At 38.1% G+C, this 15,291-nt stretch overlaps 1 protein-coding gene across 4 annotated transcripts in view; it reads right to left on the reverse strand.

The window, feature by feature from the left end:
- The window catches only part of sbf2 (SET binding factor 2), a 72,644-nt gene that overhangs the window by 50,676 nt on the left and 6,677 nt on the right, over positions 1-15,291 (reverse strand). For all 4 annotated transcript variants that reach the window (XM_028401141.1, XM_028401138.1, XM_028401139.1 and 1 more), the window contains exon 2: positions 11,842-11,927. In XM_028401141.1, coding sequence (XP_028256942.1) covers positions 11,842-11,927 — 86 coding nt within the window. The remainder of the gene's footprint in view (positions 1-11,841; positions 11,928-15,291) is intronic.

Raw genomic sequence — 15,291 nt, forward strand, 5'->3', positions numbered from 1 at the left:
GCAGAGAGGTTTTGTCTGAACATGACAGGCCTACATTTGTGTACTGTGACAAGACATTAATGCCTGCTCAGGCCAGCACAGACCAGCTATAACGGGGCAGCAGCTATTACTAAAGATGACTCAGGACAAAGAGACGAAGACAACAGTCTGTGATATGATACAAATGAAACACTGGACTAGAAAAAGTTGACAGTGTGTTTATTATAACCACAACATTTGAGTCCTGTAATTTAGGAAAGTCAAACCCTTAGAAGGGTCATAAAACCTTTAAAGAGTTCCCGAAACCACAAATGAGCTCAGTCCCAAAAATCTTTTTTATTTCATAATTTGAGTTACACCCCCAAATGAAATCAGGCACCAAAGTTCTTCCATGTTTTCTCGCAATAGCAATAAAATGTGTGTCTCCCCTGAACTTAGCACCAGCAAAAATGACCTAAACTTAAGAGAAAATAAACTCCTCACTTCACATTGCAACATTCTGTTGGAATAAACTTAGGAAAAAACTGAAAAACATGGAATATAAAAATACATAAATAAGTGCAAACGATAAATACCACCTCAAATTTAAAGTCGGTTTGAATGAAAATAAAGAAAAAGAAAAAACGTTCAGAGAAAACTATCCGAAATAAATACGGCCTGAATGTAAAATGACTGCCAAGACAAAGTGATCAGGTGGTCAGGAAAACGTAACAGATGTGCACTACACTGTGTACTTCCATCATCCTTTTCCCTCTACCTTGTTCTTTCCCCATTCATGTGAAGGAGTCACATGCCAGGAAGACAACACAATGACGGAAAGTGAAGTGCGAGGGGTCAGGGGCCAGAGAGAGACTACTGTCTGGGGGTGAGAAGGTCAATGGCATGCTGCCTGTCCAGCTCTTAAGCTTTATCAGGTCTGCAGGATGAGCAGCGGACAAAACAACCAGGCATGCCTGCTCAAGCCAAGCGATTTGGCACACAAACATGCCCCTGCTCCTTCACTCAAGGTCAGAATTATGATTACAAAAAAACATCAACAAAATTACCATAATAGCTTTGTTAAATTCAAGTTTTTTTCCAGTGATTTTAGTACAATGGAGTTTGTGAGGTTGCATTGCCTGCCCGTCCACTCCTTAACTCTGCCCCCATCACTGGCACCAACACTCCTGGTTTCCTTTACTGATCTGTTATGCAATACCAGGCACATATGGTTCATTTTAGAGATAGATATTTTTAGTCGGCCATGATGAACCACACTAAATAAAAAAAAGTGTAGCCAAGCAGTGAAGAAAGAGTCATCTAGCAAATATTGCCAACAGACCTCTAGAAAAGAATTCAAGTTTTATAAATGTCATGTGTGTAGGAAATGTAACACCAGAAAAAGAATCTACTACAACATGAGCATTTATGTGGAAATGTAAAGGCTAGCAGTCAGTCAACAAGCTCATAAGGACAACTTCGATAGACGCTTAGCTCTTCAGCATATCTCAGAGAGATTTGTGCACTTCAGGGCAAATACTTTATTTCAAAAACACTGCATAAATTAAAAACATGTGGCTACTTCACCACATGCAACCTGAAAACAGAGGAACATAAAAAGGATCCTTTGGAGTATTAGACATTCCTATGCCTAAATCAATCCACTGTCAGATTAAGTCATCCCATTTCTAAGCTAAGTTTACAGTTGGCATGGGCCAAAGACCATGACTTTATTATTTGTAATTTTTTTCCCCCAAAAAGTAGGTTGATAAACACAATATCTTCCAAGCACATATGAGTTGAATTAAAGTTCAGGTCAGAATCTGCTGTTAGATCTTCTTAGGAGTAGAAAAATTCCCTTCCAGAATCCAAGGAAAGTCCATGGATTTTCCCCAGCAATTGTTTATTAGCAGTTTCAAGTGGTAAAACTGATATTGAAATGACTTGAAAGGTATGAAAACAATCGTAATTCAATAAATGTTCCTACTGCTGTGATGAAATCTGTCAATTTGTCAAAGTGTTTAGAACAGTGAGATCACCAAGACATGTATGGGCATGCCTTCATATACTTACACATTTTTAGAACACTGTACTTTTTAGACAGCCTTAAATTTATGTTACAGCTTTGTGATAAGTGCAGAGTTCAACAATTTGTTGGGTGGTGTCAGAAATTAAAAGGTTGCCTTCACACTGTTCCCTTGCATTACAGCCAGCAGACAGTGGTCTGAGTTCTCTTCAACTTTGACATAATGGCCAAATGAAAAACAGCATAACAAACTTTTATGGTTATGACATTTGTGAGAGCTGCAGTGAAAAACATAAACACAAGTGTCTCACTTGGGCTCTACCTGGCATTAACCTCAAACATTAAACGGAGGTGGAAGTGAGATGTGGGGTCTTCGAGTAAAGTGTTGATTCTACTGACTGGTTATGACTGCACAACATGAATATTTGTGAAATAAAGGATTTGGTTTCATCAGAATTCAAAGTGGTGATGTCAAGGAGTAGTGAGCCACATTGTACTACAAATGCAGCCAAAATAAATCACATCCACAGTTACATAAGTGACACCAACAAGACTTTCCAATAAATGCAATTTTAAAATCAATCTACAGTATAACTGTATTACTATAATTTTTTTGTTCTTTTGCTTGTGTCTGTGTTTGATTTATTCAGTTTATCAAGAACCATGATTCCTCCACTGGACCTGTTACAAGGGCCCATCTGGCCTGCAAACCTAGACTGTCTGCAGATGTGCAGCATTTGACCTTTCAAGTACTTCACCTGGATCTGCCAGACTGTGACAGGCATTGGATCTGTACTCCTTATGCACCGGCTGCCTGTGGCACCTGGTTGAGGTCTGTGTGGAATCCTGTTTACCACTGTGTCATTTTTGATATGACCACCAGGGGCACCAAAACAGACACTAGATACTTAATATACAGCAAATCATTGGACCTTGAATTTATTTTTGTGATAATATTTTATCACTTGTTTTTTTCATTTTATATCTAATCAGCTGAGGGATGTAAACACATTTGTTTGCCTCTACCTCCTTGTGTGTCATCTGTCAAAAGTAAACACTATACATCAAAACACATCTCTGATCACATGGAGTGATGCATAAAAGAGCAGAGTAAACAGCTTTGTCCTAAGGCTGTAGATCAGTACAATGGTGGTCCTGCGTCAGACCGCTGAGCCCTTTAGAGCACAGTAAGATAATGACTGCAGAACAGGTGCTTCCTCTACCGCCTTGTGGGGGCCCTAGCTAAGTACTAACCATAGGCCTTGGTCTCACTTCTGCCCTTAGTAAACTCAGTTCAGACCACAACACATTTTCTTCCTCTTTTGACTGTACGGCAATGTAATGTAGACAGTAAAGGTGAATGTGAGAAGTAGAAGAAGAATGTGAGAAGTGTTAGAGTGTGCATGACACAGAAGAGTCTAATCAGCTTCCATCTTTGTCACACATTTGCAAAGACATAATTACAGATTAAAGCAAACATATGAACTCTGGCCTTATCCATTCACTAATTGCTATGTTACAACACGATTTTCCATTAAAAATACCACACAGCAAACCACTGGATGATGGGTCACCGATGTCATTCATGGAACACATTCCATTTAAGCTGCCCAGTTACCATTTAACTGTCAAATCTTATTTTCTTCAAAATGTCTCACTACTAGACTGGCCTGGACTGGACATGAGGAACCCACTGAATGGAAAAGAACAACATACGTACTATTTGGAAAACTTGGCACCAGGCCACAGGAGGTCGGCATATGGTACTATACTAAAACAACAACACAGGATGTTATCTGTGATGTACCTAAAATGTGATGTCCGACCTCACATCCCCTGTTTGAAGTAATTATATCATATGGAAATGCTCTCGAACCATTTTAAAAATAGTGACTGCAACAATACAATTGCTATAATAATTAAAGAATGTGCAAAGAAAACATAAATGTCAACTGTTTGAAGACAGTAATCTACTGATTAGAACAAAGACTGCAAGAATATAGTCACATGTATGGTTTTATAGCAGAAATACTGCTGCTACAAGACACTTACACTGTACACCGTACAACTGTATGTGCCCAAAACGGGCAGTGCAATGTAAATTTCTGAGGGTCGCAAAGGTCCATGCAAATGTCCATATGCAGTTCTCAACCTTTCTACTGTACAAACCAAATGTATTGAAATGGTGGTATGAACAAAACTGCATGTGCATCTGTTCCAGCAGACACACACCTGGTTTGATTTCCATGAATCGGCCTTAACAAGGTTTGACAACCACCAAAATGTGAATGAATAACAGCAATGTAATGTATTACTGTACCATGTTATTATTCTGTCAGGTTGACACACTGAACATCTAGCGCATGTTAACACTAGTACTTATTTACAACTCATACTCAAGAGTACAGAAGTTTTGGTTATATAATAGTTTAATGACATATGTAAAATATAAGGTCAATAAACTTAAAAAGTTCTCCTAAAACACCAAGATGAGGGACTAGAGATATGAAGGCAAATCTTGTAGTTAAGACTTATGTTATTAGCTATGGGCCTGGTTGTCAACAGCAGTGGGCACATTCTTACTAGCAACTGTGGTATTCACTAGTAGCTAAGGAGATAGATGTCTGAAGCCAGCCAGCTCTTTAGATGGGAGGGAGGATAACTGGGGTATCCCAAAAAATTGTTCTTGGATGTGTTCACCTGGCACCATTTCAGAACTACATGTTTTTACCCAACTCATCATCATTTCTCATTGATTCATTTTGTTTCTCAGACTTGGACTGACTTGGTCTGTCAGGAATCAACATTATTCCTGTAAGTACCGGTAAGTATAAAAACACAAGCTTCTACTATATTTCAACAAAAAGTCTTAGTGTGCACACTCCAGTGTACTGTGGGTTGATTTCATCCTGTGTATTCCCATTTCCTGGTTAGCTCATAGTGCTTTTCAGGATGGAAAGTCCTGTCGGCTTGACAGCTCCAGCTTTGTTTCCTGATGTGTTTAGCTTCACTGGCACATAAAGCATTGATTACTCATGTGTGGATCTTCCTGACAAACACCCCCCCACCCCACCCCCCAGCTGGAATGACTTCCTGCTATCTGGAATGCACTGTTTAGCTGTTCTCTCATAGTTTTACAAACATCATAAGACCGACGTGCAGTGCATCATGTCAAGTTATGGTCACTTGAGTCAATCCATTAGGTGATACAATTAGGCCACATTCTTTCATCAGCCTGCGGTTTGGCAATGAGCACAAAAGTTGACTAATCAAGGTTGCTGATTATGAACAATGCAGTTAAGCCTTGTCATGATTTGCTTATCCAGGCTACTAAAAGAACAAGGCCAGATAAATTACTCCTTAGAGCTAAACGGGCGAGTCTTCTCTCAAGTGAACTGATCCTGACCCTAAGCTCAGAGGCTCAGGTTTTTTTCTTAGACAATGTGTTCAAAATGTTCCAATTTAATGTCTATGTACTCCAGCCCAACACACGACACCAAAATAATTCAAGCAACCTTTGTGGAAGTGCGGAACACGTTCCTCATTACAGCAGGGATTTTGGGGGGAAAGGGGAGGAGTTCAAGAAGTCAAAGTTCTAGACAAGAGAAATGACACAAATGTTTACAGTCTGGTCATGTCAGGTCACATTCTTTCATCAAAAGGAAGTTTAGCCCTGAAAAGACATTACATATAAAGTTTCTAAGCCTGCTGTAATACACTTTTGTGATTCAAAGTCTGTTTTATATGTATTATAGAATGGAATGAATAGAATAAAATGCCTTTTTATTGTCACTATACACAAGTACGATGAGATTAAAGCTGTCATCCAGTTTCAGTGCAAAAAAAAGCAATATAAAAAAAGAGATGTATAAAAGATATTAAGTAAAACATTTACAATATAAACATAGAAGTCAGTGCACAGTCCTAAGAATATAAATATGGTCTATATACAGTATTCAAGTATGGAAAAAATATTACACATGTATATTGACATATTATACTGTCTATACAGTGTATATATACTAGGTATAGGACGGTTCCGGAGAAAAATCTGAACCACTTCATACGCGCGTTGCGGTTCAAGGCCGTAACAAGGCCGTCAATATGACCATGTAAAGACAGAAATGACCACCGTGCAAATAAATAATGTAAGCAATAAGCAATTTCCCCTATGTATTTCGATTGTGATTCTGTAAGGCTATTCAATGTGTTAAATATATACATAGTTCTTTTTACTTTTTTAACACTCTGGAAATACCAAAGATCAGCATAATATATTATTTGCCTGTGGCAAGTATTAGGGGTGGAATATATATATATACCGTGACCTCAGAACCGTGATACAACCTGAACCATGGATTTTGTAAAAAACGTTCCACCCCTAATACTTTCCTAATACTTGCCATACTAAAGGCAAATAACACCGACTACAAACAGAGCAATCTTAATCTCAATTCCTTCAAAGTGCTTCTGAGACATTGTCTTCACAAGAATGTGATTGAGTGATTGACAATCTTATGCCAAGTGAAACATACAGTTAAAAAGCACAGATAGAAATTTAGGTTTACCAGTGACCACCATCTTGGAAGATAATAGGGTCACAGACCTCATATTTGGGCAAAAAACAAATACATCTTGTCTAAGTTGTGGAAGAGAAAGAAGCAGCTGCTGCCTCTCAGTGTGACACACTGACGTTTATGTCAATCCAACACTCAAAAGCATCTACTTTGGATCACCACCGGGAAACCTAGCCACAGATGAAATTGACTGGTGAAGACCATAATGTTTTTGTGGAACTGTTTACTTAAATTGAAGAATAGTAGCCACTATTTGTACTTAATCTACCATACTGTTTTAGATCTTGGGTCGCTGTGGAGGACAAAAATGCAAATGCAAATGACCGGCATGGCATGCGGTCAGGGACTGCTTGCTTAGCTGACTGAGTGGAACAGACAACCCACACCACATACTGTTGTGTGTTGGAATGAGTCAGTACAGAATTAGTATTGTTCAGAGGAGAGCAGTCTGGGTAAAAGGCTGTGGATGTTTTCACTGTCTCACACACAATAACCTAATGGCTAAAGGTCACCTATACGGGCTGAAAACAAACTAAGAAATGTGTTAAGGAGGCCCAATGTGCGATAAGTGGAGGGTTTTGCATCAACACATCCTTTGATGATGTTTTACCTATATTAATCTTAAAGTGCTAACTAAGATGTTTTTCTAACAATAGTAATGGTAGTTACCTTGACTAAGCAAGTAAATAAAGAAATAAAGCAAGCATGGTTTCACATTTAGGAACTGGAGCAAGTTACATACCACAAACTCCTTTATCATGACTTTCTATACAGATAGAGCCCTTTTTGTACTGTGCTTTAACACATGATCAAATGAGACTGATAAGGCAACGTCTTCAATGCTACATCTTGTTTTCCTGGTGGAAATTATGGCTGCAGGGGAGGCAGCAGGAAGAAGTCTGTTGACATAACATTGCCTGCAGGTACATGTAATGCACTGACCCTTGTGTTCAATGCTTAACTTGGTTTAGGTGTTTTGGAATGCATTTGACCTCTCAGCCATAGCTGTCAAGTAATCTCTCTTCACACGAAGCTTACAAATAGAGACTGAAAGCCAAGCCAAGCATAAACACAAACAACTATGCATAGTCATTCTTGCGTCACTTTCACTGAGATTGGACTAAGTACTTCAATGTAATGTGGCAATGAAAACAGTGTGTTTAAAAATTACATGTAACAAAATGGCATTACGAAAAATTCCTGTCATAAAATGGAGAAAGTATAGAGGCATTTTTTCCAAATAAAGTCTGATTTAATAAGGTCTGTATGGCAAATTTACAAGTGGCATACCTGCAACATCAAAATGCAAGTTTGGACAACATTTTGTTTGTTACATAAAAAGCTTGTTGTGCATCTGGTTGTCGTACAATATAGATTACTGATGTCTACAATTAGAATAGAAAACTCTGCCTGTTGCTAAAATCTGAAGCAAGTGCCCATGTGAGGGAAAATGGTATAATAGAGCATGTACGCTAAACATTAAACAAATGATGCTTGTAATTAAACAAGCTTAGTCTCAAGCTTAGTCAGCACTTTAACAGTGAACACAAAGCAGTGCTAAAGGCTTTGGACACACTGTTTCCCAACTTTTGGAGCATTGCACGTGTCAAGCTATACCCACATAGCAGCCTCAAGAGACAACAGCATTTTATAAATGTATCATCCAGCAGCCCAAACCTTAAAGGACGGAGGCAGAGGATGCATTCAGAGCACAGCATCTTTAGGTTTTTGGTCAGATTATTAACAAATCAGACTTCTTTCCATAATCGGATATTTACTGTTTTGTTACATGCCACATTGGATGCCATTCACCTATTTGCATGGGTTGCTGTGGAAACAAACTACTACATTGGTTTACGAATGGTAGGTTTCCTAAAACAAAGGAATCTGTATTTTGATTTTATTGTTAAGATTTTTTTGGAAGTAAATTTCAAGACATTACAAAAAATTCTTACAACTGGTAATATATATATATATATATATTAACACCCCCTATGGCCTTTAGAACCTCTCAATATTTACGAGAGACTTTACCTCGATACTAGGCCACAAGGTGCTAGAAATGTACGCAGTGAGCAAAAAAGCTCTGACCTCTATCTATAGAGCTGGCTCATCCACTACAGATGATGGTTTGGGCTGGTTCCTATCATCATCACTTGCCGGGAAAGATTAGAAACACATTTTTCCAGCACAAGTTGTAAACGCTTTTTCTTGGTGCATTCCTCATCTGTGGTTATTTAGTTTGCTGGGGGCCTGTTGTGACCGCAAAAAGCTTTTCGTGCTCAGCTTCATCCACTGTTTTCTACAGATGTGTTTGTAAAAGAGTCATTTTCTTTTTCATGGAGCGGAGAAAATCTGCAAATAATAATGGTTTACATACCAGCCCCAAACCAAGCCAAAATGCAAATTGCTGAGTGGATCTGTTAAACACTATGGTGTATCTTCATTAAAGCTTCAAAGTTGGAATTTCAGTCATTTGGCTGTTGAGCAATGTTGACTGGTGTTTGTCACACACAACATAGTAGGAAAGCAAATTTCTGTCTTTGCTTATTCCTCAGGCTGCTTTTTCACAGAGAACACTGGAAATATCAACAGTATATAATACAGTAATATAATATATAGTATATAATATACATATAATACAGTAAATATTCAGCATGTTATTCTATAATGTACTTACACCTGCTGTAACTCAGTAAAACATAATCCACGTATGTTTCTGCAGATAGGTAGGTATAAGAACTTTAAAAACACTCCTTAATTTGAACACATCCACATGTTACAGGTTGAACTTTGTGCCTTCAATGACAAACATCATTCTTCATGGTTTCTTTGCACACAGGGACTGCAGTATGTCTCAATTTCAGTCTATGCTGACACATAATAAAGAAGCATTGGTGAGATCACTTCAGTGGGAAGAAACACAAAAGATTTACACACACCCACACAGGCACAAAACATGGTATGCAGGTCCTCAATGACATCTGGAAACACTAAACTAATAGATTTAGCTAAATTTGTTGCAGTGTTTCTATATTTAAACTTGTGAAACCATGACAGGATATTTGAGGGATAAGGATGAGAGAATGGAGCCACCCTGGCTCCTCCCTCAGAGTCACTGAATAGAAAACAAGGCCCCCACATCAAAAAAAGAAAATCAACCTCAAAAATTCCTTGTCACTTTGTCCGGACAGGAAATTCTGCTTAATTTTTATTGTTTTAACAGTCAGTATCAGCATTTGTTGGCTTTGCCAAATGACACACTGTTGCTCGTCTCTAAGCAGTAACTCAAAACAAGACATTCTTCTTGGCCACCAACAGACTCAATGAGTTACACAGGAAGATGCTTGCATGCCATTTAAACCACCCACTCACAATATGTCCATTTGCGCTGGAATAACAGGCTTACTTGTCCTCATCTGCCTTATAAATAACACTGCATAAACAAGAATAATAGCGTTACTGACTATGTCCACACAGAGCCAACAACTTCAGCTGCAGCTATAACTTAATTAAAAGACAAACAAATCCTCATAAATCTTCTGACAAAAACATGGCATTATGTTTCCTGTTAAACTTCGAAATTGGCAAATACTGTGCAGAAATGCAATTTATATTCTGCTGTCTCTACAAAGGATCCTGTCATTGTGTAGAAATGACCTCATCTAAACATGCATTTGTGAGGAATGCCTCATGTTTAGATTAGTGCTACATTTATCTCAGCTTAGATATTTGCCCCATATTATGCAACTTGTTGGCCTCCACACCTGCCATTGGTCTGCTCTGTATCACTTGGCTCCTGAAAGATATTCCCCCAGCTTTGATCCTTGACCCTCTAGGACGTCCTCCAAACACATAACAGTCCTTTAACTGCAAAGTAGAAAACTAGCAACATCTATTTTGACACAGCTATAAATCAGGGAAAAAAGTATCTGCCGTCTTCTTATGCAGACAAAATCATCTCTGCAAAAAACAGAGAAGTGGTATTGCTTGTTTGCCAACATGGATGTATGGACATGCCAGGTGCCAGCAATTGCCCATCATGCACCAGTGGAGAGAGAACTACCTAAGGAGCTGCAGTCCATGTTTTTGATATTAAGGACAGCAATACACACATGCAGGGGCACAAAACCACTTGCATGCTTTACCATATAGTTCAATATTATATTGAGAATTATGCTATGTTAAGTTTATTAATTGTTGCTAGATTGAAGAGACAAAACAGGCAAAAATCTGTCATTTTACAGAAGCATGGGCTGGATAGTGTTTTTAAAGGTTCAAGTACTGTGCAGGGATGTAGAGACATTCTGTTTCTCCGTCTTTGCTAACTACGTAGTCATTAAAAGCTTATCTGCAGTAGCCAATATAAATGAAAAAAAACTGATAAAAAACAGACCCTAATGTCCTATGCAGTATGATACCATGAACCACTAATGGTGCCCTAGAGATTGACAGTTTTTCTTCAGTCCTGATAAGCAAATATTTGACCAAGCATTGCATTGTCCATACAAGGATAACACCTCCCCTGCCAGAGACCCCATGAAATCAGCCTGCAGACAGGCAAGAAGGGGACAAACTAGAAGAAAAGCATTTATTTCCATGTATTATTGACAAAAGAGGTTCAGCAATTAGTGAAAGCGAAAGGTTTCAAACAAACTTGAGTAAACAATCATTATGAATTTAACTAAAACAGGAAATACCAATATCTGCTGCACAAGCTCCAAAGGACAAATATGCTATGAAAACACAAAAATTCCCTGGGGTGTAATCTGTCAAGTTTGTGTCACAGAAATTGCAAGAGCCTTTTTTTTCTGAGAGACTGAAGGCCACATTTCTGAGCATCAAACCAGAAACACTGCAATGACTCTCACTAACTAGAAAACAAACATTAACTCACAACAGTTTGAACTATGAAACACCAATACTGGTCTACCAAGCAGAGAGTTAAGCTCTTTTTCACAATAAAGATGCAACAATTCTGAGATCTGTCTGTCAATTATTTCTAGAGTTCATCTTTGATTCTACCTAAAAACATCAACGGACTAAAAGCAAGGACTGAAAATTCAAAAAATCTATTAACCTCTAAATTAAAAGTATAAACGGAGGATAACCAAAGGATGTTTTTGACACATGGCCTTAGTTTCTCCAAACGTTTATCTTACATCAACATCTAGTCTTGTAGCATTAGTATTCTGTTACTAATTTGTAATTAGGTTTGTATATCAATCTGAATAGGGTGAACCTTTGTCTTTCTTTTGTTTTTAATTTGTTATCACTCACCATCTCTACCCCCTGAGGAAAGGCTGTCCCCTCCCAGTCCGTCTTGGGGAATCGCTGAATGATCTTTCCACATCCTTCTCCTGAACCTGCAGATAAAAGGACAAACATCTGTCAGTTGAAACAAAGACAATTTGCAATCAATGTATATCAAAGAGGGTCATCAGCAGTACTCTTAGTGAAATATTGATACTCTAATATTAGTATAACAATTAAAATACAAAGATAACTACACAATGAATAGAAGGAAATTTGAATTTTTGAACAACTGCGATATAACTCCATCTTTATTAGGCCATTATCAGTACATAATGTGAAAGGTTTCGCATATAGATTTCACCAAATTCAACATCAAATATCCAGATCCAAAGCTCTGTTGATCAATTATGTCAAATGCAAACCACATGTAAAACTATGACTGTACAGTTATCAACCCACATGCACAACAACAGTACATTCCCTAACAGAAGACAAACATTTAGCTAGGGAATACAATCCTTTTATCATCAGTGACCATTCACCAGTACATGCCATCCTCATTTCAAGACTACTACTCACTGTTCTCTAAACAAAAATAGAAACAGTACATGTACATTTCAGTGTGGTTATTAAAGACAATAAAACCATCAGATTAAACCAAAACAAAAAAACATTCAAAATCTCCATGAGGAACCACCAAATTAAACTCATATACTGTTTAGTACCAATACGTGGTATTTTAATTACTAAAATAACTCAATGTGTAGCTCTCACTTCATCAACAAGACCAAACAATAAGGAATGGGTTGAAAAATAGTTATTAATAATGCATGTTACTTATTGTAAAGTATGACAGGCAGCTGGATACTGACCACAGCAGGTGTATTGAACTTCACATTTAGTCACACATATTTGCAAGGCTGACCACTGAAAGCCTCAGCAGTGAAATAACCTCCTCATAGACTTCCCAGAGGATCCCATATGGCTGGGTCTTGCAAAACTCTGAAGCCTAAATTAGATGCAATAATTCATGTCAACATGAGTGCAAACACAATATGTGTTTAGCACCTGATATATGAGTACAACATTCTTATTTAGTAATCTTGAAGGCTAATAAAGAGCAAATTGTACCTAATTAAGGAAAAATTCCCCTCAGTTAACTTGCCAAAAACAGCTTTTCAGGGTCTATTTCACAATATGCACTTTGTCACAATGCAATGACTGACCCAATGACTTCACCCCAGCGTTATTTTAAACTCTCAGTCACTCTTTGACACTTTCGATTTATCCGCCAAGAGAAATGATCTCCCAAGAGAAAGAAAAAAATTGAACGCATGTGGTATATTTCTGAGAATGAATTTACCTAATATGGATAAACACACATGTATAGGGTTGTACATGCAATCAATAAATTCACAAATTCCCAATTTAAATCTAGTTAAATATTACCATTGTTTCTCATATGCAGCAGCTTTTTAGAATCCAATACCAACAGCTAGTCAGTTACTCATGCACAGTTATAAGTGAAAAAATCTGGTGTAAACCATACAACAATAAAGGTAATTTTATTGCTACTGGAGTGAATCCATTATGCCGCTTCAGTTTCCATTCATTCTATCAGTCCTAACTCAGAACAGGCAAAATGCCATGATTCAGCAAACTACTCAGCAGGCAGCTTGTGAAGCCCCTATGTCACAGTTTGGCCAGAGGTCAGATACCATACACCAGGGATGCAGAATTATTTCAACAAACAGGAAAATGAACTGCTACATATTATCTGAATGACATGAGGCCCGCTGGCTGCAGCACTCTAGCACCAAGCACCTCAAGCCTGCTGTCAACAACTCCTTGAAACCCATACCTCTGCTGAAGGGAGCAACTAATTAATCACAATGAGGATTTTGGGCCCCAGTAGTGATGTGTCTTGGTTGAGGAGTGTATGTATAGTACCCTACAAATGTTTTTGCATGTCAGATGTTCAGATTCATACAGAATGTGCAAACAGATTTATAAAAAAAAAAAAAAAAAAAAAAAAAAATTTCTGCCACGAGAAAAGCATGATGTTCTGGCAGATGGTATGGACCTAAAAGGGCACAGGCTCCAACATATGGAGCCAGTCTGGACACTAAGAACTTAAAAAAGGGGTTCAAGTGGACCAAGAAGACTGGTACAGTATATGCATACTTATTTTTTTTTTTTTTTTTTTTATTTTAGATACTGTATTAATCCCAGAGGGAAATTCGTTACGGCTGCTGCACAAGCAGTGTCATACAATGACTAGCAAGGCGCGCCACAGGCTAGGGTGAAGTGTCTTGCCCAAGAACACACAACAGTGACTAGGGAGGAGTTGGGATCGAACCACCAACAACAACCCTGCTATCCCACTGCGCCACTGTTGTCCCCAATACTCAAACAGAGTGAAGCTGGTTTTACTTGGCCTTTGTTCACCTGTATAGGTGAACAGAATGGGTCCAGACACAGCATGGAGACTGGGGCAAGCAGAACGCCAGTTTTGTCTGACCATTACGTGTCTTCAGGTCTTTACAGCTTCTCTAATTGAAATCACATGCTCCGAGTGCTCCAAGTTCTAATTTTCAACCTCAGATGAAAATAAATGACAAAAATTCCTCACATTCCACGAGGCTACACTCTTGTATTAAAACAAGCCGTGCTTTCAAATACTAGCCCCCTGATAACTATAAAGAACCCCCATTGGTGAGGATAATAGAAACCAGACCTGAAAAGGAACATGCTAATTTGAACATCCGCTAGCACGGCACAAGAGGGATGAAGTCCAAAATCAAGTTTATTTATTTATTTTATTTGGCAGAAGCAATTGAAGCAACAAGAACCAAACCTGTGCAAGCCCACGGCACGCGTGTGTAAGTTTAAAAGCATGGCCTCTTTCCAACACAACACGGGCACAACCTGTGTGTGGTAATGTTGTTTGGTTTCCAAATGACAGACGATAACTAAACAATTAATCGTGTTTTCTTCTAAAATGGCTTTAGGGACATGTTTATTGGAAAAATGACTATAGAACAACCGGCCTTTAATAAAAAATCTGTTAGAGTTATTTGCACGTGCCAGTACAAACACTAGGCCTCTTTTATGAAACATCTGTAAACACTAATTTTACCTTAATTTGCACATATACAAAAATAATTGTCTATTATTGCAGGATTTTATAATTACAAAAAAAAACATATTTACGAGTGGCCAGGACCACTTGTAACTGATGCCAAGATGTTGGTAATTCTTGCCTCAAGTTTGTAGCAAGTTCGAGGCCATAAAACAGCTAATAAAAAGATAAAATCTGACTGGGAAATATCAGTCAGACACAAAATATAACAAGTTTGTAACCCTTTTTTAAATTTAAGAATCTAATCCAAATGTTTTTCCTCAGTATATTATAAAAACATTTGTCAAAGTGATCATTGACCACTAAATTTGCATTAGCTTATCCTTGACTCT

This window comes from Parambassis ranga, chromosome 3, assembly GCF_900634625.1.
Source record: "Parambassis ranga chromosome 3, fParRan2.1, whole genome shotgun sequence".
Taxonomy (NCBI): domain Eukaryota; kingdom Metazoa; phylum Chordata; class Actinopteri; family Ambassidae; genus Parambassis; species Parambassis ranga.